This window comes from Plecotus auritus (genome assembly GCF_963455305.1).
Source record: "Plecotus auritus genome assembly, chromosome: 11".
Taxonomy (NCBI): Eukaryota; Metazoa; Chordata; class Mammalia; order Chiroptera; family Vespertilionidae; genus Plecotus; species Plecotus auritus.
In genome coordinates this window covers 11,046,932-11,071,135 of record NC_137777.1, presented here as the reverse complement: position 1 = coordinate 11,071,135, position 24,204 = coordinate 11,046,932, and the positions used below count along the sequence as shown (strand labels likewise).

Genomic DNA, 24,204 nt, shown 5'->3' with positions numbered 1-24,204 from the left:
TATATATATATATATATATATATATATATATATATATATATGTAAAATCAAAGCATAAGTTACCCAATGGATCTTAGGCCTCTACCCTCCCATTTCTCAAAAAGTTTGGGGAATATTGTAAAACTACCTCTTAAAAATTCCCAGTGCACATTAGTACATGAAAAACTAAGAAATGCCACAAAAGAGGAGTTTGTTTTACTTTTTGGAAGAAAAGCTCCTAACTGTGCTTGTATACAGCATATAAAAAATAAAAACACCTACCAACTCACCCTACTTTGTAAAATAATGAAAGGGCTCCCACTGTGTCTTGTTGCTATCTAACCGTCTGCAGTGTGTACCACCAGTCTGCTGATAATCTCTAAGTTTTTTTTTAATTAAATAATAGAATTTTGTGGCTTTCCAGGTTTTATAGACAAGGCCCCCATTCTACAGCTGAAGGATTAAGTGGCCCAAGATCACTCAGCTTATTTGTGACAAAATAAAACCAGAATCAAGCCTAGCAAAACCCATCCAATGTCCTTTCTACTACTCCGCATCAGTGATTCTCAGTCTGGGGTGGCTTTTGTCCAATGTCTGAAGACATTGGTTACAACTGTAGGGGATGGAGGAGGATGCTTAATATTGTACAATGCACAGGACAGATCCCCACAGCAAAGAATTATTTGGCCCAAAATGTCAATAGTGAGGATGTTGAGAAACCTTGACCAACACTGAAAAAAAGAAAAAAAAGAAAGAAAAGAAAAAGTGACCTGTTCGGTTAACGAAGTAGAGCTTCCACTTCAATGTCTCCCACTAGCCTGCACAGTGCTACAGCATATTTGAAATAATACTGGCATATGAAAGTGGAATTGTTTTTTGAATCCATAAAAGTAACTGCTGTAAGAAAAAGGCATGCATAAAAAAGCAATTCCATTCATCAGGGCTCTATCAAAATGGCTTTGGATACTATCAACCAAAAGAAAAAATCTAACACATTTTTCTTTTCCACACAATTCCCTCATAAGCATACTTGGCTATGTTAACATTTCTAAATATTGCATTTATTAAGCAAGCCTCAGAATAAGGCATAGGAAGTTACCGAGGAAGGGGGGAAAAAAAAGGCCAGTCCCTAGAGTCAATGCTGTAAGACAGTCTCTCCCTCAGATGCATGAAACCCCTACCTCCAGGTAATTTGCCTCTTTGCCAGAACAGTTTGAGTTCAACCCTCCTTCTGCGTTTGTTTGCTTGTTTGAATGGGATGCCCTGAAAGCATCAGACACAGGAAGGACTATTTGGGATAATGTCAGAACACTGTCCCCCACACCGGGTGCTACACAGAGGGTGCCCACAGGGCAGCCCCGGCTCCACAAGAAAGCCCCAGCTCTCAGGAGTATCTTCTCACCAGTTTCCTCTTCTGGTTAATATATTACAGTTAGGTAAGGTGTTATCATTGGGGAAGATGGTCAAAGGGTACATCCAAATTCTCAACACAAATTTTGCACTTCTTGTGAGTCTAAAATTATTTCAAAATAAAAAGGTTGTTTTTGTGTGTTTTTTTAATGATGTAATTGGTAGTAGGTCGATTTTGGTTTTGGCTATGGTCCTTTGCTAAAACAGAACCACCTGATTATCTGATTGATGAGAGTGAAAGGATATGAACTGGGGCACAGGAGAATAAAGCATCATAAAGAATCCTTAATACCACAGAAAGCATCACCCGTCAGATCCTCTTCCAAAGACAGGAGGAGCTAAAAAGGAAAAAGAACCTAGAAAGACTTGCTGGAAGGAAGATGTGAAGAAGGAATGGACCCAGCACAGGAGGGTTTCTCAGGTGATAACCCTCATGAGAGCTATAAGGAAACTCTGACACAACAAAGGACAATATTTATGAGAACTCTGTGCCAAAAAAAGGAGACGGTGGGGAAAAAGCATGAAACTAAAACACAGTTTCTCCTATGTAATGACTTGGTAGGTAGAGATGGCCCTGCCTGTATCCCGAATCAACCTCCCTCAGACTCAGACACTATCCCGCTAAGGTGTGCCCAGGCACAACGGAACATCCTCAGGCTAGAAAGAAATGGGAGTCAGAAAATGTGGAGTCACATTCCAGATTTGTTCCTCTCAGGAATTTGTGTCCCCTGGACCCTGGGACAAGTCACTCATGGATTCAGTTTGCTCACCTGAAGGTCAGGGAATTGGTACTGGATTACAAAGACCCCTTACATCTCTGTCCTGGCCTCTGTCTAAGACTCTTTTAAGTGTTAGGATAAACCCCACTGATTTAATAAAAAATAAAATCTATTCCTGAATGACAACCAGTTTCCTATGAATTTTCCAATGCAAATCAGTTCCTTAATGAATGGGAACAGAACTAATATTGCTATTTTAGCACCAGGAGGATCAGCTCAGAAGTCAAAGAGCTTTCATTCTCACTTTCATTCTCATTCTCATTCCCAACTGCAGATGGGCCTCGAAGATGTGGTTTCCCAAGAATTAACTGAGAGAAAGGAATGTAGACACCTGTCAGAGCTCCCTAGAAGACTGTTTCCCCCAATGAATGCACGCGTCAAAGTGTTCAAGGTCTGCTGAACCCTCCAGAACATGTTCAAATGACAGAGGAGCAGTTTATAAAGAGGTCAAGTGAAGAGAGAATTTGGGACTTAGAGGAGTCAAACATGCCACCGTGGGTGCTTTAGGAAGAGGGTAGGATTAATGTGTGTTAATATCCCTATTCTGCCATTTTCACATATAAAACCCAATAATGTTTATGTATTATTGGCATTTTTAAAAGCCTGTGGTTGCCCTGGCTAGTGTGGCTCAGTTCGTTAGAGTGTCACCCGGTACACCAAAAGGTGACGGGTTCTACTCCCTGGACAGCAATACCCAGGTTGCGGGTTCAATCCCTGGCACGAGCGAGAGGTAACCAGTTAATATTTCTTTCTCACATCGATGTTTCCCTCCTCTCTCTCTCTCTCTCTTCCTCTCTCTAAGACCAATAAAAAAATTAAAATAAAAGCCTATCGTTAATTCAGTGCATGCTTATGGCTTGATTATGCAATGTGTTTTTAAAATGTGTTCATGCTTCATCAATCACATATATACTTTTCCAGAGCTGAAAATCACACCTTGTCCATGGTTGTTGGGCCACATCAAAAGGATTTTTTATGTGCTAATTGCTTTCCTTTCATTAAGGAGCTGTGCATGATAATGAGATGTAATGGGTTGTGCTAGGTGTTTGCAATGAATAGCTTCTATCAGCCACTGCATGATTGTTAGCCCACCTTCAAGTCACCAGGATGTTCAACCAGCAGGCAGAGTAATGATAATTTCTATAGAACCTCTTCTTTTTGAGAGAGAATTTCCATTGCAACGAATCTCAGCATTATTTAGCACTATTCTTTAATAGAATGTGAAGTAAGGTAACAAGGATGTGTCAGAGATGAGAGTCAACCTAATGTATCAGACCAATGTTTGTGTCACGGTCAGCATTACTGATAATAAAAAATATAGTGGAATGGTTTTAGAAAAGTTTGCCAGAATTTAGGAAAGTTGAACTCCCTTATCAGCCATTGAAGGAACAGTTCTTAGCTGGCATTTGAATCTCCATCATACATTTCCTTTCCCTCTTTCTTCATTCTCATTTTCTATTCAATTATGAACAGTATTATATAATTTATTCTTAATTACAATTGCCTCCTATTTAACTCTTCTCCCTCCTTATCTCTTTTGCTTCTCAGATCACTCACCCCAAAGTTTATCTTCATCAGAGCTTTTGTCCTACAGGGAAAAGGAGAGGGGGCCTGACAGCAGGGAAGACCACTGTCATAAAAAAAACACTCTGAGGGAGATTAAAAATGGTGGCAGAGTAAGTGGATGCTGCATGGACACGCTCCCGGGAACAAACTGGTATTAATACAACTAAAATACAGAAAAACCTCCTGAATCATCAACGGAAAACTCGCAGGAGAGAACCCTGACACCCGAGGACCGAAAGTGGAGACCGCGTAGAGACTGTGCATGTAACATTATTATATTTAAAATCCTTTTTCTTGAAATATTAATGTTTATTGCATGGAAAAAATAAAATTTGATTTACATTAAAATAAGTAAATTTCTTAATTTGAAAAATACAACAACACTCTGAGCTGCATTGCAAAAAATACAGAAGTAAGGGAGAGATCAGAAAAAATCAGGAGGGAAGTATCAAGGGTCTGAATTAAGACAATAATGACAGTAAAGGCAAGGCGATAACAGATTTTTTAAAAATATGGTGAAAGTGGACTAAATAGGATGCAGTACATGGCTATAGGACAGTGATAAAGAAGAGAGAATAAAAAACAATTTGAAGTTTCCTAACTGTGCTGAGAGGTAGATAGAGTTAGTTCCTTTAACAAAGACCAGAAACTAAGGTGAGGTGTCTGGTCTGAAGGAGTTGAGGTGTTCAGCTTTGGACATACAGGGCTGTACTTAGGACTCATGTCCCATGTACCAATGGCAATCAGTGTTTTTCATGGGCAGGAAACTTCTAGAATTAAAGAGAATTGAGATAAAGACACTCCTCCAGCCATTTTCTCCTTTTCTTCCTCTCTTCATTTTACTGGGGGGAAAATATGTTAAGAAGCTACTGCGTGCCAAGCCAGCTTCAAATGGAATAAACACAACACATATGCACAAATATTGCCCTCAGCTATTCAGAGGTTGAATTTCTACACCATGGATCCTATTCCACTTTTCAATTAGTCTTTTCTTTCTTCAGTCCATGTAGTAAAATTTTCGATGGGAAAAGGTATATATATGAAGCATCTGCAGTGAATAAGTGTACAAGGACCATCTCTGCAGACCCATGTTATCTCTTGACCACAACTCCCCATTCCCAGACAACCTGCTGTCTCTCTCACTCACCTGCTCCGGATACTTGCTACCAATGATCTCTGCTACAGTGTTGAAGGAATCAGCATCTGGATAGTTCTTTGCCCCCATCTTCAGCTGAATGACAATTTTGCTCCCACGAGAAACCATTCTTGACATCATTTCTGCATCTTCCACTGTAATGCAGGCTGTTGGGATCTGTGGCACACCATCCTGGTATTCCTGAACACCTGTGTGAGGACTTGAGAAAATACGCCACCAGGTTACCTTAGAAGCAGAAATAAATCACAAATATTATTTTAAGTGACTGCATTTGACATGTGACTTTCACTGATCTTTGAGTGCATATGAGGAATAGGACAAGTGGGCAATATTGTTTCATTTGCTTTTGATGTAAAGTTAATGCTTCTTTTTGGAAAAATAACTTAGAAACTTCCATTTAATAATTATCTCATGGAAAATATTACATGAAATTTATTTTGATAATTTGGGTGATCCTTTAAAATTTCAAATTGCCTCAAACTTGGAAGAACATTAAGATTGCCTTCATGACCAAGGGGTGAACACACGGGTTCCCGGAGATAAAGGGAGCTCTGGAGTCCATTGAGGCTGCAAACCAGAACCCCACACATCTGGAAGAAAACTGGTCCAGATACACCAGCTCTCTGGTCACTGGCTGGCTCTGGGGCTATTCTCTTCTCAAACCCAGAGGTCCAAATCTGTAGGCTTGAATTGTGGTGGAACACTTTGCAGGAAACTGTAGAACAATGGGAAACATTTGTGTTCCTATGAAGAAAAGTGCTGAATAAACCCAGGTCCCTGATTGTACTGCTATTAAACAAAATACAAAAAATGATTATGCTTTTGGCACTAAAGAATAAATATTACTGCAACAGGTTAAGTTTTCCCTGCTAATTTACTAGAAACAGTTGGACATGAAGTTTATATTAATCTATCGTTGATTCAAACTCTAATGTGCTAATCAAGTTTGATAAACTCATTTTCTAAAATTGCTCTTTCAAACTGTCCAATTTTACTCTCCCAGATTACAACTCCCTCAGGACCAAGCAGGCACAGCTTCTGAGTGCACACCTCATCGTATCATCCATTCCCATCTCTGTCAATGCACAAGCTAACAGCTCCCTTTTAAAATTAATTTTTCTCTTCATATTTGGTTCAGATTCTCTCATGTTTATAGAAAAGCTTTTCTTATGCATAAACACAACAACCCATTATCATTGTTTTCTTGGTGTTACTATACTGTAGTGACCGTATGTCAGGGACTGTTTACTTACTTAGAGAAATTGCATAACAAAATGATAAGAATAGGCTCAGGAGCAAAACTGTCTGGGTTCAAATCTGGGCTCTGCCACTTATTGCTAATTGAGCAATTTAAGTATCTTGGGCAAATTAAGTATCTTTGCTTTAGTGGCTTCATCTATAAATGGAGGTGATAACAATAATACCTATCTTATAGACGTATTTTACACATTCAATTAATCTATACAAGTTAATCACTTATTTAGGAACATAGTAAGCACTCAATAAATGTTAAATATTTATTTTATCAATTGTCCATTACATTACCCCTATAAAGACTGTGTAATCTCAAGTCCTTAGTAACATCTGAGTATACCTTTTATAAATATTCCTTAAATGTTGACTAAACATGTTAATCTTTATCAAAAGGAAGACAAATGACTTTTAAACTCAAGACTTGTAATACAGAAGCTCAGAATCGGAATCCCTGTTGTGGAATATGCCTGAGGTACAATAACTTCTGGTTCAGGACAGGCTACGCAGTCACATAACCTACATCACCTCCCGGCTCTACCTTTGTCTACCTGCCTAATACCAAGCAACTTAGATTACCACTCTGTTTCTGAGTTTCCTCATATGTAAAGTGGAGAAGAATATTAGTACTGACCTTATTAGATTGCTATGAGGAATAAAAGACATAGTATATGTAAAGAATTTAAAACAGGGTTTGGCCCAGCCTGTGAGGCTCAATGGTTGAGTGTCAATCCATGAACCAGGAGGTCACAGTTCAATTCATGGTCAGGCACATGCCCAGGTTACAGGCTCGATCCCCAGTGGGAGTTGTGCAGGAGGCAGCCAATCAATTATTCTCTCTCATCACTGATGTTCCTATCACTTTCCCTCTCCGTTCCTTTCTCTGAAATCAATAAAAACATTTTAACAAATAAAAATAAATAAATAAATAAAATAGGGTTTGGCACATAGTGATTATTTAGTAAACATGTTATATTATTATTATTATTCCTTCAAGGCTAATTTCCCCCCCACTGAAATAGTAAAGTGATTAATGACCAAAAGTACTTTGAAACATGTATGAAGACCATCTAATATCATATTCTCATGTGATGTCTAAGATTCAAGAAACTCTCCTTATGCTCAGACTCTCTTACTCAAGAGGTCATTATAACATTTCTGAACAGGCTCCTTAAATAATGTTTCTAAACAAATCTGTACTAATATGTTACAGGTAAGTGTTCTTTAAGAGTAGACAGGGATCAGGGCATGCATCCATGGCTCCAATGAGGAAAATGGCACTGAAAGGCATCTTCCAACTGTGGTTCCAAATTCAAGATAAAAAGGCCTTATAATTGTTTCTGCAATTGAGCATGTCTCCCACTGGTGGAATATCTAGCCCTGTTTACTAGAAGTAGGCAGAATGAAGAGTCAACAGTTTTATTTGGACTCCTATACATTCACTGTCAATTGCCCTACAGAGAAAGATCAGCATAAATACCACCTTCATGACCCACCTGCAACTTAACAATAGCAAAGGGTAAATTATAAAGAAAGCCATAAAAAATACATTTAAAGATTAATACCAATTCTTCATAAAGTCTTCTAAAATATGCAGGACAAGGGAACACTTCCCAACTCATTCTGTAAGGTCAGTATTACTGTTTTCAAAACCAAAGACATCACAAAAAGAGAAAACTATAACCCAACATCTCGTGAATATAAATATAAAAAATCCTCAAAACATAAGAAAGTTGACACCAGCAACATATAAACATATGAAAAGGATTACATACCATTGCTGAAGTGAGATTTATCCCAGAAATGCAAGATTGATTTAACATCCAAAAATCAATCAAAACAAAGCTGGCAGACTCATACTTCCAAATTTCAAAACTTACTACAAATCTCTGGTAATCAAGAGAGTGTGGTATTGGTATGACATATAAATTAATAGAATAGAATTGAGTCCAGAAAGAAACTGTTATAAGAATGGTTTCATCCAAATAAGATGTAAAAATGGATATTACCCACATGACAGGATGCTGAATATCATTAGCCATAAGGGAAATGTATATCAAAACCACAATGAGATGTCACCTCACATCCTCTAGAATGGCTATCATAAAGAAGACAGATAAAAACAAGCATTGGCAAAGATGTGGAAATATAAAATGGTGTAGCCACTTTGAAAAACAATTTTGACAGTTCCTTAAAAAGTTAAACATATAGTTACCATATGATCCAGCAATTCTACCTCTAGGAATATACTCAAGAGAAATAAAGATATATGTTCACAAAAAATTTGCACACCAATGTTTGTGGCAGCATTATTCATAATAGTCAAAAGGTAGAAAAAAGCCTGCTTGTTAATGTCCATCAACTGATGAATGGATAAACAAAATGTGGTATCCCCAACCAAGGAATATTAATTAGCAATAAAGAAATAATGTTTATCCGAAGACATCAAAAACACAAATTTGAAAAATATATACATCCATATGTTCATCACAGAATTATTTACAATAGCCAAAATATGGAAGCAACCTAAGTGCCCATCAATAGACAACTGGATAAAGAAGATGTGATATATATATATATATATATATATATATATATATATACACACACACACACACACACACACACACACACACACACACACACACACTGGAATATCCCTCGGCCATAAAAAAAGAATGAAATCTTACCATTTGTGACAACATGGATGGACCTAGAGGGTATTATGCTAAATGACATAAGCCAGACATATGATTTCATTTGTATGTGGAAGGAATCTAAAGAACAAAATAAAGGAACAAACAAAACAGAAACAGTTTCATACAGAGAACAAATTGATAACTGCCAGATTGGGAGGTTGGGCAAAGAAGGTAAAGGGATTAAAAAATACAAATTGGCAGTTACAAAACAGTCATGGAAATAGGAAGTGCAGCTTAGGAAATATAGTCAATAATCTATACTAATAAAAGGGTAATATGCTAATTAGACCGGGAGACCTTCCGGATGTCCTTCCAGATAAAGCCATGGTGACGGGGCCGAGGCAGAGGCAGTTAGGGGTGATCAGGCCAGGAGGGGAGGGCAGTTGCGGTTGATCAGGCCAGTGGGGGGGGGCAGTTGGGGGCGATGAGGCCGGGAGGGGGGAGTAGTTGGGGTGAGCAGGCTGGCAGGGGTTCAGTTGGGGGCGAGCAGGCTGCCAGGCAGAATGGTTAGGGGCAATCAGGCAGGCAGGCAGGCAGGTGAGCGGTTAGGAGCCAGTGGTCCCAGATTGCGAGAGGGATGTCCAACTGCCGGACATCCCCCGAGGGGTCCCAGATTGGAGAGGGTGCCGGCCGGACTGAGGGACACCCTCCCCTGCCCCTGCATAAATTTTGTGCACCAGGCCACTAGTATTGTAATAACTACTGGAAATATCGGGGGGGGGGGGAGGGGAGGAAACACTTTGTAAAGTATATGATTGTTTAACCACTATACTGTACACCTAAAACTAATACAACATAATTAAGCAGTAATTGAAAAATAAAAATTAAAAAAATAAAATAAAATAAAGAAAAATATAAGAAATGTTCTTATAAATGCTACAGCATAAATAAACCTTGAAAATATTATCCTAAGGGAAAGAAGCCAGTCAGGAAAGACCACATATTGTAAGATTCCTTCTTATATGAAATGTCTAGAATAGTCAAATCCATAGAGATAGAAAGTAAATTTTAAGTTGCCTAGAGCTAGTGAGGGGGCAGTAAATGCTAATAGGTATGGGGTTTCATTTTGGGATGATGAGAATATATCTAAAATATATATCTAAAATTAGTGTTGGTAATTGTACCACTCTGTGCATTTACTAAAAACCACCAAATTGTGAGTGTTAAAGGGGTAAATGTTTTGGTATGTGAATTATATTCCAATAAAACTTCTATCATGAAAAAAAACAAGAATCTTAAGGTTTCTTATTTCTCTTTAAGGAGAAAATCCTGGTATCTTTTTCATTAAAAAGTATTGCTTCCATGGATCTGGCTTACAAGGTATATGAAAACAAAGCCTGCTGGATTCGGTGCTTGCCAGAAAGTATCCCCAAATTTAAAATGAACAGATAAAATATGTCTTAAGTTTTTCAAATTTCATTAAGTTTTTGTGCATCATGTGTAAAGTGACATAATTTGAAGTCAGCTGAGAGAGAAACATTGATCAGCTGCCTCCTGCACACTCCCTACTGGGTATGTGCCTACAACCAAGGTACATGCCCTTGACCAAATTCGAACCTGGGACCCTTCAGTCCGCAGGCTGACGCTCTATCCACTGAGCCAAACTGGTTAGGGCAAAGAAGATATTTTTAAAGCAAAGCATCAACTAAGTACTGAAGGAGAAACAATAAAATCATGTCTTCTATGTGTTCCACAGAATGTTAGGCATAAGAAAACTTGTAAGGGGGAAGAGATTCCATGGTTAAATAAAGTCATAACACACTGGGCATTATTTTGCCATTCTGAGAGGTTCTGAAGCACATTAGCTTGTGGCAGTCAATGAAAAGTAATATTGTTAGGAAACCTGTTTGACTAAGCATTTCTCAAACTTAATTGACCATAGAACCCTTTTTCATGTAACACTTTTATCATTTCATATACTTATCTGAAAAATACATTTTGTGAAATGTTGATTCGTTCACCTTTAAGGAGGGCCAAGTTAAGAATACAATTTGTAACTGTCCCAATATAGCTTATTAAAATAATGCTGGCAAAAGCATTTCCCACCCACGCAGTACAGACAGAGATCTTTGTAAGGCCAGAAAGTACATTGCAAAACTAAGTTTAGTACATAAAATCTTTTGTTATCTGTCCCTGATTAGTTTATTTTCTCATCTCCTGCCACTTTCCCCACATAAACCTGAATATACTCCAACTGTTACCGTTGTAACTAGCTAGTTATTAATATTAATAACAGAAAAGGAGCAAAGGGAGGCCAGATATTATAAGCTTGGTCATCTCGGCAGCTCCACTAGAAAGCTGCAAGTTTACACTCCCCAGGGAACCACCATTCCCCACAGATACCTGGGGAAGGGGTTCACCAAAGGGGAAAATGGACACATGCACAGTGCAGATGGGGTGAGGTAGGGAAGATGCTTGCCTCTTCGTCTAGCCTGGGAACCATGGATTGGCTAGGAGGGTGAAGCCACTGCAAGCCCTCCAAATCCCAAAGGATTCATTGGTTAAAATCCACAGACAAAGGAATTCTCTCTCTTGTTCCTCCTGCTTTGCTCCAGCTTGTTCCATAACCCCTGCTAGCCTGCCATGTGACCCTAGAAGCCACAGGACCCATGGCCACGTGAACCCTACAGGCAATGGACTGCACCTGAGATCACAAGCTACGTTAGCCACTAAGTTAGCCAGATACTGGACTGGAATGGACTTGAATAAGGAGGGAAGAGTCTGGGGAATGGCTTTGACCCTAGCCCTGCTGGAGACAAAATGGGACTTTTCCATGGTGGGACCTTGGAGGGGAACTCCCTTAATGTGACCTCATCAGTAAAGCTTTCCACGACAGCTCATCCTCCTGTGGGAGCCTCAGGGAATTCTTGTTCCCATGGCACCCCAAGAAGCCCACTTCCACCAGCAACGGGTGGGACATGGAGGACACCCCACCGATAACACAACCACACTGAGTCTTCACCCACTCAGAAGGTGCTTTTCACTTTCCCAACATGGAACTTGACACATGCTACTGCCTGTCTGAACTTTGCCCCCCCCGCCCCCACGGCAATGCCTGGGCATTTTCCTTCAAGGTTCAATGCAAATGGCCCTTCCTCTGTGAAGTCTTCTGAAAGCAGATTTACTCCCCTGTGTATCCCTGCTTTCCCCTCCATACTTCTGTCTATAGCCCTAAGCACATTATGTTATAATCGTGTATTTAAACACCTTTAGTAGATATGAGGGCCTCAAGAGTCAAGACCATATCTTATTACTCCTTGTATAGAAAGAATGTATAGATTATACCATATTTTAAGTATTTATAGTTTTCTACCATATGTTTAAGGGCCCGATAAATACAATATGTAGTAAGAACTATAAAAATTCTTACTTTGTTTGGTTATTCTGCTTTGGAGCACAAACTCCTTGGCAATATTATAAAATCAGAAAAACCAATAATTTATACTAAGATGTTTCCTGGGTATAAATAGGAAATTCTAGGAACAATCCAGCAGGGGAATTTCAGGTGAGCAGCAAGAAAATTAAAGACACATGGAAAGTAAATGGCCAAAAGCAGTATGTGGAAACATGTAAATGGCATAGTATTACGTTAAAATAACAGAACTGAACATTGTATGCTCCTGATAAAGATTGAACATGAATTTGGAGTGATGTAAATTGAGCTAATAGTCACTTGATTCTTTGAGAAACTGCAGCCATTCTGTTAGACTGTAATCGTGTGAACTGCAGCATTACCGATAAAGGGAATTCAATTCTTAAAAGTCCATGCCACAGCCCATAAAATAACCTGGAAGCAAAGCCTGAAGCTATCCCAGTAGCAATACGAATCCTTGAAATTCTAGGTCACAGAAATTTGAGCACCTGTGGCAAATTAATAGAAAAATATCTGTGGACATTTTCTTTTCTTCCACCATCAATTATGTGAAATATTTGCAGCTGAACCCTGCAGTGCTGGTCCGTCAAGGTGCCATCTAGGCAGAATTATAAGCTAATACTTTCTTGATGTCAATCACATTTGTGTTCAAGGAAATCTTCCTGTACATCTGGGAGTGTTTTAACTGTTTATTCACATTAGTGTACATCTCGGCCTCTGAGGCAATCGGTCCATGTTTTAGTCTTCTAATCTTCAGGAAAGTCATATATGAGACCTCTGCTCCACAGTGATAGAGAGGGGCACAGAATTGATCCTAAAAAGATTGCTGACACAGGTAGGAAATCAGCACTCGGTTACTTCAAAGGAGGAAAAGAATGTCTACAAAGAGCATCTGTGCATCATTGTGCCGTGCCAGCACAGCCAAGGGATCGGCGAGCCTGAGGGAGGCCGACGAAGGATGAAGAAAAGACAAAGAGAATAAGCTGGGTCTAGGTGGATCTTCTGGGCTGTGGTCACCATAGTTACAATGTTCCTGTGAGTTTCACTTGTTTTGGCAGCACTTGCTGCACCTCCCACAGCCCATTAGCTTCCAAGGAAGGATCTAGGGAGTATCATAAGGTCAAGCTTAATTATGCTAAGTGGGCTGTGCCCTCTAAGCTGGGACTTGTTTGCAGCTTTGCCAGCAGGTCAGTCCAAGGCTTAACCCTATAACCGCTCCCTACACACCATTATCAGTAAATTTGCTTAACTAACACATTTCCAAGATAAAAGAGTGGATGCCCTGCCCTTTGATTTAAAAAATTTCCTCCCTTTGGCTTTTCTTAAGCTTGACCTGGACATCAGCTTTCACCCTTATTTTAGGCACCATGAAAAGGCCTTTACTCAAGTAAGTAGTGAAGCACTGTACCCTCAGATTGAAGGAAAGACAATATTCTTGTTCCATGGACTCCTAAAGCATAAGCCCTTCCATCAAAATCACAAAATACAAAAATAAAAAAATAAAAAAAAAAGGTTACACTCCCTGATGGAGTCCATGGAACATTCCACAGGAATGAATGGAAATAGGTGGCCCTTACTGAGCCTTTGCCACAGGGCTGGCAGTGTTCTGAGTGTTTTACACGCATTAATTCATTTGCCAGTCACTACAACCATATGAAGTAAGGACTCTGATTGTCCCCACTTTACAGAAGAGGAAATTGAAATACAGAGGCTAATCCCATGATCTACTAGTTAGAAGTTGATAAAGCCGGAATTAAACACTGGAAATCTGGCTTGCGTCTATCCTCTTAACTTATATAGAATCTATACTATATTGCCACTCATCACACTAGTAACAGTGATGATTACCTTGATAACGGCAATAAAAATACCTTGTTCATAGCAATAAAAATAATTACTATCTGTTGAATATTTAAGATATACCGAGGTAAGCAATTGCACACATTACCATACTTAATCTACATATCAATTCTTAGATGCCCATATACCCATTTCTGAAATGAACTAACAGAGTCCTTGAATAGAACAAGTGCTCTGAGCAAGAAATAGTGAACGTTGGACCAAGCTTTTATTCTTTCCAGGCACAGGGGAACCAATTCAAGCCACACAGCACCTTTAATCTCTTATAGCCCTTCTTCTGGGCAGACGGAAAGAAATGATCTGTTGTGACGGAAGCACTTGTACTGTGCCTGACAGATACCCATGTGGCTTATATAAATGGAAATAGTCATCATCACCACCCATATTCTGCATATACTTTTATATTGAAGTGTTGCAAAACATTGTCTTCATTTACGCATTTATACCCTTTACACATCTTTATCTCGTTTAGGCCGTCAGCTCCACGAAAATAAAGACATTATATTTTTTTGCTTTTGTGTAACCAGTGTTACAGCGTAATTTTTGACCCATAATATGAGCTCAGAAAATATTTACCAAATTTTGGTAACTAAGACCTCTGACACAACTTTCTCTCATTTTGGTATCATCTAAGTTTTTCTTCAGGAAAATGTTACTGTTTATTGATAATCTATTATATGCCAGAATCACATGAGGGCTTGTGATTGAGTCCGATATCCAGAATTTCTGATTCAGTAGGTTCAGGGTGGGGCCAGGGAACATGCATTTCTAATAAATTCCGAGGTGATTCAGATATTGCTGGTGACAAGTGTTGGAGAGTTCAAGCCTTCCCCAGAAGACAGGGTTTATCAAAGATGGGTATTTGTCCATGGAAGAAGTGTATTCTCAACAGAGTATTCATTTCTAGAGAATCAATCACAAATATACACAGGTACGTAGTATGTGCAGACACCAGCAGAGGTGCAGCGAAAGAATTAGTTCCTGCTCTCAAGGAATTGATTGAAACCATATTAGTTTTATGTAAAGAGTGACTATAGAGTTATAGACAATGAGTACAGTAACAAACCTACTCAAACTCACAGAACAAAAAGGAGTGTATTCCCTCCAAAGCCCTTGCTGTGGGAGGCTGCAGTTATAGCAGTAATTGCCCACTGCTCCATATGTTTTTGGAACTTTTCCCTCTAAATTGTCTTTGGAGCATTTGGCAGTCTTCCAAATGGTCTAAATGGAGGCAAAATCTGGTATTTTAAAATTAGAATTGATTTTTGGAAACAGCCAAAATACTATGAACAAAATGAATGAGAGATTTAGGGTCCAAACCAAGATATGTTATAAAATAAAACTGCTTTTTATAGTGGGGCTAATCAAGTAATTTAAGGATAATTTCATAAGGGAAGTATCAGAAATGTTTCCATCATTGCCACTTGTGTTGGAATATGTGTTTAGATTTAGAAACTACAGGATGTCCCCCCAAAATGTATACATATTTCCACAGCTGATAGCTTAATTTTGAAAATGAAATGTATTTGAATAAACACTGCCTTCTTCTTTTGCTCTATTTCTTTTTGATTTATGATTTTCAGCAGTGGTATGCTTAAAATCCTTTCTCTTTCTCTTTTGTATATCTACAATAGATTTCTGCTTTGTGATCACCGTCAGGCTTACATAAAACATCTTATATTCATAACAGTCCATTTTAAGCTGATATCTGCTTAACTTCAACCACATACTAAAGCTCTGTATTTTTATCCCCCCACACACGTTTTATGGTTTTTATGTCACGATTCACAGCTTTTTACTTTATATATCCGGTAATCAATTATTGTAGTTATAGTTATTTTTACTACTTGTCTTTTAACATTTATGCTTGATTTATAAGTGATTTGCCCACTATCACTACACTGAAACATTCTAAATTTAACTATATGTTTACCTTTACCAGTGATATTTATGCTTTCATATGTTCTCCTGTTGCTGATTAGCATACTAGTACTTTCATTTCAGCTTGAAGAATTCCCTTTAACATTTTTTGTCAGGACAATCTAATAGTGGTGAATTCTGTCAGCTTTTGCTTCTCTAGAAAACTCTCTCCTTCAATTCTGAAGGACAACTTTTCCAGGTAGGGTGTTCTTTGTTGACAATTTTTATCTTCCCACACTTAGACAATATCATGCTGACCTACAAAGTTTCTACTGAAAAATCTGCCTTTAGTCTTATGGAGGTCCCCTTGTACATAAAAATTGTTTTTCTCTTGCTGCTTTTAAGATTCTTTGTCTTTAACTATTGACAATTTAATTATAATGTGTCCTAGTGTGGATTTATCTTTGAATGTGTCTTCTTTCTGGGCTTCTTAGATCTGGATGTCCATTTCTTTCCCCAGGTTAGAAAACTGTTTAGCCATTATTTCTTTAAAAGGGCTTTCTGTCCCTTCCTCTCTTTCTTCTCCATCTGGGTCCCTGGAATGTGAATATTGGTCCTCTCAATAGTGCCTCATAAGCCCATGAAGCTACCGACACTCTTTTTCATTCTTTTTTCTTTTTGTTGCTCTGATTAGATGAATTCTACTGCCATGTCATCAAGTTTTCTGATCCTTTCTTCTGCTTGACCTAGTCTTCTATTGAAACCTTCCTTGAAATTTTCAGCACAATTCTTGTATTCTTTAGCTCTATTATTTCTGTTTGGTATTTTCTGTTTGTTGAAATTCTCACTTTGTTCATGCATTGTTCTCTGGACCTTGGTGAGCATGGTCATGATCACTATTTTCAAACCTTTATCAGGAAAGTCCTTTATCTCCATTTCATTTTTTTCGGAGTTCTTTTGTTTGAAATTATTCTTCTATTTCTTCATTTTTCTTGACTCTCTTTATAGGCTCTGTGCATTAATATAAAACATACACTTCTCCCAGTCTTGAACAAGTAGTTTCATGTACAGGAGATGAACCTTATACTTCAGCTTGGCCTATACCAGTGGTCAGCAAACTCATTAGTCAACAGAGCCAAATATCAACAGTACAACAATTGAAATTTCTTTTGAGAGCCAAATTTTTTAAACTTAAACCTCTTCTAACGCCACTTCTTCAAAATAGACTCACCCAGGCCATGGTATTTTGTGGAAGAACTACACTCAAGGGGCCAAAGAGCCGCATGTGGCTCGCGACCACTCTTGGTTGTCTCTCAAACTTTTGTGAATATTCAAGCTGCCATCTTTGTTCATAGTGGCTCCAAGTAGCTGATATGTGCCAAGACTTGTCAGTTTCCCAAAGGAAGGATCTCAGGCATCAGCTAGATGCAGATGGACTGAAATTCAGACCTTTAGAAAGTAGCTTTTGAATTGTGCAAATAGACTTCTTTCAGGGAAAGACTGATAGATGGCTGTTTCCATCTGCTCCTTCAGAACTCAGCCCTGGGGAGAATCACTGGTTAAGAACTGCTTCTTGTTTTCTACACTTTTGTGGATTTGGCAAAAACAAGCCCCACTGGCCATCAGGCAATCAAGCAGTGTGTCCTCTGGGTAGCAGCTGCCCCAAGTGTGCCCCAGACCTTCCTACCCATTTCAATGTGGGGATTTACTTATTTATTTAATATGTAGGAGTTGTTGAGCTAGTTTCAGGATTTCTTTCAGAGGGAATTGAACCATGTATAGCTACTTATTTGGTATATATGTGGAAGGGGGTGAATTTAGGAGACTATGTTGTTATCTTTGACCGGAATTCCCCAAAATAATAAAATTTTACTTTCTGCTCACAGTACTTATTCATACCAGGTTTTTTGGGTGCCCACCTTGGCCTCGCCCTACTCTGGAATCCAGGCTAATGGAGTAGTCACTCTCTGGAACACTGACAGTCACTGTTACAGAGGGAAAAGCACTCTGGAACATGTCTCTAATCTATAAATGCTCGGTTCACATCTCATTGGCTATCAAAATTCACATGGTTTCACCAAGACCCAATGGCTTCAGGAAGCACAATGCTATTTATGTGCAGAAAGCCATAAATAGCTGGTGACCAGACTAATGAACACCATACTGAGCTAAGAGGGACTCAGTAAAGGCAGAGGGTGGATGTGAATCACCATGGGACTGAGATGGGCCCCATAAAAAGAGAAAAAAAGGCCAAATAAAAGATGGTAAAGTCATCACAAATGACTGCACCCATTAAACACCCTATTTTGAAGCATATTTATGACACAGAAAATTGTTAAAACGTGTTTCCAATGGTGCATATACTCCAACCCCAAGAGTATCTGTGTAAATTTATTCAATAAAAAAATCACTCAAAAATAGATAAAAGGGTAAGAGTGGTTTTTTACTCTCCCAAACTGAATATAAAATGACAGCTTTAATATTGCCTATTCTCCTCTTTTTTCTATTTATTTCTCCCAATATATCTTTTCAAGTTGTCTCTAAACTGATTAATAGTGATGAGTTAAGCAGACAGATATTTCAAAGGATTAGATTCTGCTACTGAGTTTTGGGGAATTAGTGGGTGTTTTTCTATTCATTTTGCACAGTTTTAATAATCTGGCTTAAATTTTAAAATTAAACTTTTCTTTCAAAGAGAAACTACATTTTAGGGAAAATAGAGGAGCTAGGGAACATATAAGAATCATTACCAAGGATTTAATGGTCACATGAAATTCTAAAAAATAGGCTGATTATTGTTAACTATCATGGGGGAAAATAGGTGATGATAGCAAAGAGGTCCCTTTAAGGCAGAAAAGGCTGTTGAGCAGCTCGAGTATAATATTTAGTTGATGTAAAATATTTCATCTGGTACTTTGAAGTAGGTGGTGTGTGTATGTGTGTGTGTGTGTGTGTGTGTGTGTGTGTGTGTGTGTGTGTTTTACCACAAATCAAAATATAAACAAGACATGAACAAAATGGCATTTTATAAACATCTGGATAATGTGTTCCTCAGGACTATGCCTAAAGATTCAGAAATCAGCTGGCAATAATTCCAAATCCATCACTGATTAAAACACTTTTTAAACATAAACCTCTGGGACTTGCTGTGGTTTTAGATTGCACTGGAACATTCCATAAGTTTAATCCATTTCATAAACATTATGTTGAGGTATAGCCTTAAATATAGAGTTTGAATTTTAAAAAGAGGTAACTAAAGTCATCCAAAAATAGAGGCAAGTTAACTCTAAAAAAAATAGTAATCAAATAAAAACTATTATTTCTACCTTTAGAGTTATAATTTAACTTTTGTGAGAAATTAACATCTATTACCTTTTTGAATAATAAAAAAAATGCCATCAAATATTGAATCAATTCTCCATAATCTGATCCCTTTTCAGGTAATTTCTGCTTTTAAATAGCAAAACAGATATAATTTTTAATGTTATTTTCCTAGTTGCCCTGCAAGAACATTATATACCCTAATAGATCTGGGAATTCTTCCTAAGCAACCTGGCATAATGTCTTAAAACTGTCAACAGATTTGCTGAGCTTGTCACGAGCCTTCTGCTTTCATTAAAAATAAATCATTCATCAACCTATGACTAAATGCAATCATTAATTACCAGAATTTAAACATTTGGCTACCAGGTTGACTTTGGCAACCAAAAATTTCCAGCTCACTAAAGGGCATATAAAAGACTCATGAATTAAATTAACTCATTCTGGTCATTTAATTGTGTAATTATAAATATTAATAATATATTATATTGTAATCATATAATATTAGAAATATTAAGTCCATTCACAACAAAATATCTCAGGTACTTAGCCAAGCCAGATTCTGTGCTAAGTCAATGAAGATAGGCTATATCTGTGAACAAAACAAATGTAATTCTTGTCTTCTGGGAAAAAAATAAGTTTCCATTTTTGCAAAAGCATTTTGAGCACTTATTTCCAGCCTAACCTGAATGCCATCCTCAGGCTCTCCACTCCACTCCTTAGGACAGGCATTGTTTATATATTTACCTCTACATGTCTAGCACTAAGTATGCATCCTAATACACAGTAGGCTTTTAATAAATGTTTGATAGATGGATGAATGAATGAATAAGATTATTTCCATGATTGTTTTTTTTTACCAAGCAAGTTCTCATACATTTTATTTTTTTAATAAAAATTATATGAGGTATGTATTATTACCAAGACAAAAAAAATAAAGACACTCTGGCTCAAATTTAAGTAATTTGCCCAATATCACACAACTAGCAATTAAAGGAACTGACATTTGAACTAAGATTTTGTCAAAATCTACAATGGATGTTTTATGGGGGACATACTATCTCTCACTACTCTCCCCACATTATGCCCCATCCTATTCCTCCAATTAGCTATTGGTGCTATTTCCTTATGTTTGAAAATATAAAGGACAAGCAGATTTAGGATGCAGTTTTAAATATTCCTTAAATAAGAATATTTACCAAGAATTCATTTAACAATTATTCATTGAGGCACTCTTCTGGGTTTGGAAAATATGGCAGCAAATATGATATTTTGTTTTCATGGTTTGTGGACCTTTGGGGTTTACATGGTCCTGCATTCTGCATTGTTTCATCTTTGAAAACATGAAACACATAACTGTCTTGTATTCTGCTGCTCAGGCCAACATCCTGTGCAAGACTCCTGTAGCCCTTATGAACACAGACCTGCCCCCTTAGACTCCTGGTGAGTACAGATAATCACAACTTCTGAAGTTTCTGTAGTCTTACAGCCTCATTCTCTCCTGCTGGGGAGAAAGAAAAGCATTGGGGCGGCCACGTATGAAGTCCTGAAGACCCTTCAGGAAATCAGGGAACCCCAGGTAACAATATCTTCCATCCTCGCTGACTGAGAGACTATGGCAGCAGATTTCTGGCTCTGGAGAGTGGGGACTGGTGCAGACAGACACACGAGGTCGTTGGGTAGGCTTGACTGGGGCCAGGCGCTCTTGGCCTGCAGCACCAGAACAAGCTGGTTAGGAAGTGAAAAAGGAACAGCGTCCACCTACCACCACCTTTCCTCTTGTCACAAACCATCTTTTCCTTTACATTTCTCAGTATTTGCCATCTTACAGCCATCCCCATAAATGTCTGTTGTGTGGCCAGGCAAAAGTAATACTTGCTATTATAAATTCTAGCCAGTTACTATATACTGGCTATATGACCTGTAATCATTAAAACCAATAATTATTATGGGTACTATTACAATGTGTCAAATACAATTTATTAATTTTACTTGATGTCAACCTCAAAACTGTTCACGAGTTCTCAGTCTTCACAGTTTGTTGCTTAAGCAGCATAATTCTCTGTTCACAACTTTAAAGCCTTTAAATGACTTTCCCACCAAGACCTTCCATCCCCCATGGAATTCCTTGGCGATTCAGTAACAGAAGACACTGATACGCTGCTACTCACCTGGGAAGAGCCTAACAAGGCTGTAGCTAAGCATTAAAAACAGAAAACAAATCTATGAGTTGGCATCAAAATCCTCCTTGAAACAGTCAACAAATTAGCATTTTATTCATTAACAAACACATATAAACAGTATATCCTTGACTATGAGAAACCTGGGAATTCCTTTTCTTCTTCCCTTATGCTTCCATGTATAAAATAAATAAGCTTCTTCAATTCAGTCTCAACCCTTTACCTCCCACCATCATCACCTATCTCCTCCTACCCAACTTTGGTATCTCTGTTGCCTCCTCCCCTCTATAAACAGAGACCTTGCCAGGGTCAGCCTTCAGTATTTTGCACTCAGTTTACACTCTTTCTACACTCTTCTTCCATGAAAATGTCATTCCTTCCCATACATTCAATTATCACAGCTACTTAGAGGCCTGCTTCCCACTCCGAGTCTATTTCTCCAACTCTTGACTTCTCTGCCAGGCACCTAACATTGATTTCAATTATCTGATATCTCCACCCAAAGCATCATCTTTCCCCCACTCCAAACATGTTTCCTTTATATTCCTGTAACTGTTATGTGCTTGAAATTCTAGGAACTAAACTATTTTTCCCCTCCATCTGAATTGGCTAGGCTTAAATTCTTCTGCATGTAACAAAATCCCCAAATCCCTCATGGAGAAGTCTCATAAAACTTAGCCTAGGTCTGATAGAACAGTTCTGCTCCATGAAGTCTTCGGGGACTCAGGCTCTATCTAGTTCAATCCTCCACTATTCCTAGGATCCCAATGGGCATCCAGAAGTTGACCAAGATTATCTAAGAAGCAGGTCTAAGTAGTAAGACAGAAAAAGCCATAGAAGAAAATGCCTATATATCAATCAAAGGACATATTCCTAACCTAGCTTCTTAAGACCAACCAAAATTGGATCATAGACTACTTCTCTGTTCTTAAGTAATTCCATTGCCTAAAATTGAGACAGCCTAACTACTTACAACAATATTTGCTACCATTTATTGAGAATCAGAGAATTTACATAGATTAATACCAATCTTCACACACACACACACACACACACACACTAAATCATTAGTATTGTTCCATTAAAGATGAGAAATATGAGATTCAGAAAGGTTAAGTAACAAGGGCATAGTCCCATATTTATAAATAAAAAGGGTTTGAAAGCATATCTGTGTGACCTAAAATACATTGTTTCTCTGCCTCCTCCATGCCCACCCCCACCCTTTAACACAGAGATAGTTATCAGACCTGCTCTCCTTTTTAATGGTTTTGTTCCTCTTGCCTCACCCAGATGCCCATATTCTCCATTCCTGTTGAGATCAATCACTTATTGACATTCAAACAATCTTCCATGATCGATTAAATGAAAACTTCTGATTTGCCCTCCTTCCCTCTACTCAATTTCGCAACAACCCCAAGTATTTTTCCACCAAATGCCCACAATAGTTTTGTTTGTATTTCCTTTAAAGTTTTAATCATACCTTATCTTATATCATAGTTGTCTCTATCCCAGCCTGCCCTACCTGAAGGCTCCTCATTCCCAGAGTGCTGGACCAGTGTTTTTGTCATGTGCAGCCCCAGTATGGATAGTGCTGAGTGCCAGGCATTCTGGGTAATTACCTAATTTTTGTTAAGTGAATAAACCTGAATTTAATCAACATACCAAGTTTGCCTAAGGATAGGCACACCTATTTAAGTTGTATGTTCTCTGCAACAGCTCTGATGCCAGAATTCGCAAAGGGAAGTGAGAATATGAAGAATGTATTGTGATATCCTCGTCATGTTCCTATGTCGTGTCACAAAGTACTGATTGGGGAAGCAGAAAATCTTGTAAGTTTCAGTGTCCTAAACAACCTTCCTCAATCCTTGTTGCTTTTCCTCCTTCTGTTCCCATTTTGTCTCCTCAACTCTGTCCCAGTCCGTTAACTTTTTGCCCCTTTCATTGTTCTTCCCAATTTTCTGCTTAGTCTTAGTCATAAGCTTCTAAAATTACTGGTAAAAAGCAGACACTTGCTTAGATAACTGGCCGTACAATTTTGCTCCTAACTGCAGTATTTTTGTTTGGTTTCTATTTTCTATGGTCTAAAAATGCTCATGCTGGCTTAGAATATGGCCAATTAAATGTAGACAATTGTTACGACACAGCAATACCTACAAAAGCATCCCAGTCTCATTCATTTTTCTATGACCAATGCAAAGCCCGATGTCTAATGGTTAGTAGTGATTCAACACCTGCCTGATGAAGAGTGAAGAAATGACCCCAGAGGAGATGCAACTTTATTCCTGACCCCTCCTCCACTACATTTCAAAGAATTAAACTAAATCAAAATTCAAATTTTTAAAATTCAAAATAAATCAGCATTTATTACCAGGAAACTCACATTGAAAGCCCATTTACTAGTTTTGAAAGCAAGCACTACAGCCTTTGGTTTAGAAAGTATATGAATGCTGCCTAAAGTTAAGCTAGTACAAAGGAAAAAGAAATGAGAAATCTTCCTTTAGAATTTTAGGTTAAGTGTCCAGAGGTCTGAGACATTCTGCCTCCTATGTATTCAGCAAAGAGCTTAATTCTACCCTGCAGTGGAAAGAGACCCAAGACCACCCTCCCAGCAGCTCTGCCCTGTGAACCGGAGGCGCTCCTATAGGCTGCACACATTTGCACATCCCATGCACGCCAGGTCCAACCTTTCCCACTGCTCAATGCCAATACGTACTTAGAAAAGGCTACCTGCCCACTCCCCGTGCCTGGCAAGGAAAGGGACTGCTACTAA

At 38.3% G+C, this 24,204-nt stretch overlaps 1 protein-coding gene across 3 annotated transcripts in view; it reads right to left on the bottom strand.

Moving 5' to 3' along the window:
- Positions 1-24,204, bottom strand: part of CPQ (carboxypeptidase Q) — a 385,779-nt gene that overhangs the window by 218,284 nt on the left and 143,291 nt on the right. For all 3 annotated transcript variants that reach the window (XM_080646549.1, XM_080646548.1, XM_080646550.1), the window contains exon 4: positions 4,882-5,089. In XM_080646549.1, coding sequence (XP_080502675.1) covers positions 4,882-5,089 — 208 coding nt within the window. The remainder of the gene's footprint in view (positions 1-4,881; positions 5,090-24,204) is intronic.